The sequence below is a fragment of the Buceros rhinoceros genome, unplaced genomic scaffold, assembly GCF_000710305.1.
Source record: "Buceros rhinoceros silvestris isolate BGI_N320 unplaced genomic scaffold, ASM71030v1 scaffold1715, whole genome shotgun sequence".
In the NCBI taxonomy this organism is placed as follows: Eukaryota; Metazoa; Chordata; class Aves; order Bucerotiformes; family Bucerotidae; genus Buceros; species Buceros rhinoceros.
Window position 1 is genome coordinate 45233 of NW_010410922.1, and position 5129 is coordinate 50361.

The following is a 5129-nucleotide window of genomic DNA, read 5'->3' on the forward strand; positions in this document are numbered from 1 at the left end:
CTTTCCCAATTTCCAATAGTCCAAATAAAGAAATCTAACATGAGGAACTAAAAGGGTACCTCACCAATTAACTTCCCCTACAACTTGTAACATTTCTTACACAGTAGTGCCAATTTGGACAATATTAGAAATATGCAGTAAGGTGAAACTGCATTGTACATGAAAAAATTTTGATACAAGCACTACAATCAGGGAAAATGTTTATTCTAGACTCAGGAGAGCGTTTAAATAGATACTTATGCATAGTCACAAATTAAGACGTAAGGACGGGGCCAGGGGAACCCATTTGCCTATCCCTATTTCAGTTCTAATGGGTAAAGAGAAGAAGAAAAAAGACAGAGAGATTTACACAACATCCAGCTACATGAAAGGACTTGCTGTCCACACCTTAGACATTATAACAGATGCTCATTAAGAACTTTTATCTCCATTTGCAGAGCTCATGCTATCAAAGTGCACTTCTATTTAAGAAACACGTCAGTACTCTGAATTCAATATACATTGATTTTACTAATCAAAAATCATTATTTACAACCACCAAGCAACTGAAAAATGTCAAAACAATCAAAGTTTACAAGATCACATACAGAAGCCCTGTTCTGCACTGCTCTTGCAACCGTGTTAGTAGCAAATCCATACATTGAGAGGAATAAAGAACAAAAACGCTTACCAAGACTTTCATTAAAAGACTTACTTGTCCACTTTTCCTTCTGTGCTGTTTATAAGATTCATAAGCTTATTTTGTACATCTTCTAACATTTCTTTTCTGATCTCACCTATAAAATGTTGTGACAGCAAATAAACAAAAATTGAAATTTTGTTGCAAAACCCGTAATACACACAAAATAAAAATATGGTAACACTATTATGGTGCTTTTAAAAAAACCAATCAATCACAATCAGCTTGATTTTTTTTTTTTAAAGTATCAACCTAATAAATCATTATTATCTCAAATCATAAGCTAAAATTTCCGGAATGATACTCAGTGCTAGAATACCGGAACACACAGAAAACAAGCCAGTTGCAGTCTGATGAACTGCTCTATTCCACCTAGATAATACAGAACTGGAAAGAAACTCTTGATCAAGGTCTGTTAGTCCTGCTGTGGCAATTTTTTCCACAATCTGACCAAACTGCATGTTGGCATCAGGTCTTTTGATCTCAGTACTTAACCTCAAATATTTCCTAAGCTCAGCTATGCTACACACTCTACTATCAGACTGCTAAAGCCCTGAAGTACTAAGGAGTTCTCCAGTCTCACGGAGAATTACCAGCTAGCAGAGCAACGTCACTAACTTGTTGTGGGTGTCTTTTGTTAGGACACCTTCTGCTCCTGTTAACAGATGCAAGCTCTTGAAACAGCGTTCTGGGCCGCGCTGATGCATCTTAGAACCAGTGCTGCACTCCATGATTTAGTATACTGGCAAGAAAGGCACTGCAGATGTATGCACAGTTCCCTATACTTTTGGGAATACAAACATTCAGTTAAAAATGGCAGAGCTGAAATGCCACAGCTACCACGAACCAAACCCCAAAGAGAGGAAAATGGCAAACACTTCCAGCCAGGCATCATGACTTGCCAATTAACTGAGTAAGCCAGTGTTACATAGTAATTAATATGAGGTTGTCTAGCAGTGTGCTAGGAGTCACAACAGAGATTTTCTGCCTTTTTTTGAAAGCTGACTCCCAGTTTTGATACTGTTCTGTAGTGGCTGCAATGAAATCACTTCATCTAGGATATCACAACATTCTTAGTCTACACAAAGGACGCTATTTTTCCTCTCCACAAACCAGAAAAAGGAACTATAAGAAGATTAAGAGAAGTGTTTGGATTCTGCTTTTACTAGTACTATAACTTCTCAGCTTTCTGCAGTTCCTGATCTTAATGACTGGTCTACACACTTGAGTCTCACAACATCAGAGTATTTAATGAGAGACAAACAAGGGTAGTAGCCCATTTAATTAAAAAGAGCCACGGCATGGTATTGTTATAGTCACCCTTGCCCAGTAATTTCACAGCACCAACTTCTTACAATTATAGAATTCCATTAGCACAAATTACCTGTTAGCTCAAATACAGAATACATGCAATTACCCCAATCATTCTGTGTCAGTAACTCAGGCTTCCTCTGACCTCCCACGAAAATCATAAAAATAAAAGCTCATAATAAAGAAAAGAATTCTCCTGGTAGTTTTACTTGCCATAAATATTTTACAACACTCTGACTGTAAGTAAACAGGGCGTGAAGTTTTCTCTTTCTAAAAACTCGGATATACTAGAAACTGGATAAAAGTATCTGATGTTCAGGTTCTACACAAGTTTGTACAAAAAACACGGAGTAAAAAATGCTCACTGAAATCCCCAAACACAGGATTTAAGAACACTGGCAGTAAAATGCTTTCAGACAAGAAAACAAATAATTAGAAGGTACAAAGAATTCTTGGAAGATAAACTACAAATGGTTTCACCTTAAGACAGCAAAAAGAGAATTTTTCACCAAACTGGGAATTCTGCAAGATTCCACTTTTGCAGCTACTTTTTTCCTAATAAAAGTTTAAGTAAGTCTTAATCACACACAAAAGCTTGACAAATATAACGTGGACTATGAAGACCAACTGTACCTTACAAGCAGAAATTACGAGCTTTTTCGCCTCCTCCCTCTGTTAGGTTGAATGCTTATGGAAAAACTGCCCATTAACTGAATTTCTCTACCATTTCAACACTTCTTGGGCTCACAGTAAGTAACAGTGCTTCATTTAAAAAACAAAACCCACAAAAGATACACTTGTATCTCTCGTGTAGGAAATTTCTAAAAGGCCTCAAAATCTTTGTAAGAAAAGTGACTTTCATAAATTTTGATACCCTTCAAATCATCTGGGATGCATGAAAACCATTCCACGACTTTTAATCTTTAGTAAATCTTTAATAAGTGCACGCCCCAGCTATGCTGACACAACGTGGTTCTCAATTAACACAACTCCATGAAAATCCACAACAATTTTCATATCTATGTATATATCAAAGAGCTAAGCTGTGAAATGGGTACATCCTAATAGATCCTGTTTAAATGCCCCACATCTTTATATAAACATTTTACTTTGCAAATATGAATTTAGAGAGTAGAACAAACTAACTAGTGTCATGTTAGGACACGTTCAAGGAACATAAGGATTAAGGTCCTTATTCAAAGCAAGTTAAAAACCAAATAAAATTATACACATTATTCAACAATGTCTGTTGTAACAACTACATCCATATGCACTGAAATCCATTCCAATAATGCGACTGCTCCTCAGCACTTCTCTCTCTCAAAACACTAGGGTAAGGCACAAGAGAATTAATCCGTGGTTTCAAGGTTTAAACCTACTTAAAACTATACTACTTGTAAATGTGATTAGATAGGACCCCGATATTTGAGGGAAAACATTTGCAACATCATGATGGGGTGACAGCAGTTGTAGAAATGCACATGGAAGTCGAGCTGTTATTTGAGTCTCCACAGCGTAAAAGGCAGTAAGGAAATCAAAGAAGTTAAACTACTAATGCCTCACCTGAAAACAAGTTTCAAGTAAATCTCACGCTGTTGCTATTGTCTAACAAAGCACAACAATCACGAGTTTCCTTTTCAATTTTTATTCACATAATGAAGTTTAAAATAAATGTATTAATATTTCAAATGAAATGTTATTGTTGTTTTTTATTTTTCCTGGCAAAAAGATTTTATATCAAAGAGGACCAATTTTTAAGGGCAGCTACACAGCTATATTCCATCCACAATGACTGTGCAATTCTATCATTAAACATATTTTTAAATGGAATATTTATTCCTAAAATAGAATCTTACAATTGAAAAGGATTTAAACATATACTTCACGTGTATGAAAAGACTGAATAACAAAAAAGACCTGAGATGAAATTCAGCATGGAATGCTGTAAACCAGACATTTACAACAGTCTCCAATAATTTGTTAACCATTTATGGCAATCCAAAAAACTGCATCTGGTGTATCGTATACTTTTCCATTAAAATAACTTCTGCTAAAAAAAATCCATAAAGAAATCCTTCAGAAGATCTGGCCAACAAAACTGTCTGGGAATGTATTTGGCCAATTTTCAGTAAGTTGTTACGTGCTGTGTTGTGTAAATAGAGAAAATGGACTGGTCTGTTTTTTTTTTTTTAGTAAAAATGATGATTTATTCTACAAACTATAGCGCTGTTTCTTTTATGCAACAATCCCTTTTCAATTTTTTTATTAAGTAAATAGCTTGCCAATACAACACAGCTTGATGAAATACTGAGACTCAGTTTTCTCCTGAAGTTCAAACCCCTCCTGCTTTCATAGGCAAAGGTTTGCAATCAAAATTAACCAGTAATGGAAAGCTCCCTCTCTGAGAGTATTTTATTTGCCTATACCAAAGTTAATTTTTTCTGTGAATGTCTGTAGTGCGACAGAGATATACAGATCAGACAACTAAAAACCAAATCAATATTTAGTTGTAGGTTCATGTAGCATCTTGAAATTTAATTTAGCTCGTAAAATTCGTATGTGAACTCAGAGAGCACTCCTATGATGTCCCCTTAAACACCGAACTGCACTTAGACACAACTAAATTTAAGTAAGTACACATCCAATTACGTAGTAGAAAAGTTGTAACTTTTTTGTACATTTCTTGCTGAATTGTGAGGACTTGCAGACGGCTTTTCACACCAACTATCTGATCATATGCAAGTACACTTTAGGAAAATATTATTTATTTCAAGACTAAGACAAAATATAATTTAAAAATGAATAGTAATAATTAGTTGTACATGTTCAGAGCAAGAGTTATTACTACAACCAGCAGAGATGATGTTCCAGGTCTTCCACCAGCAAGCCTTAATTAAAGACATTCACCCAAAAATTTCCCAGAGAAATAGGGAAAAAACACAAAAAGAGCTGTTAAGTAACTCCAGACAGTGAGCAAGCCTCTGCTTTTCAAGCTCTCTTTTTAGAGCCACCTCAGGGACCAATCACAAGTTTCCCTCTGATTTTAGATTTATCCCACGTGCTCAGTGAAAGCCTGACTGTAACAGAGGATGCTGCAGTAACAGCAATATATGGTGACCCACAGAACAAAAGAGGGAAA

At 35.6% G+C, this 5129-nt stretch overlaps 1 protein-coding gene across 1 annotated transcript in view; it reads right to left on the bottom strand.

Annotated features, from left to right (window-relative positions):
* TRIP11 (thyroid hormone receptor interactor 11) overlaps positions 1 to 5129 on the bottom strand; it is a gene marked incomplete at its 5' end in the record, with an annotated part of 32133 nt that overhangs the window by 4715 nt on the left and 22289 nt on the right. The window contains one exon of the mRNA XM_010135768.1: positions 695 to 776. Within this exon, the coding sequence (XP_010134070.1) occupies positions 695 to 776 (82 nt within the window). The remainder of the gene's footprint in view (positions 1 to 694; positions 777 to 5129) is intronic.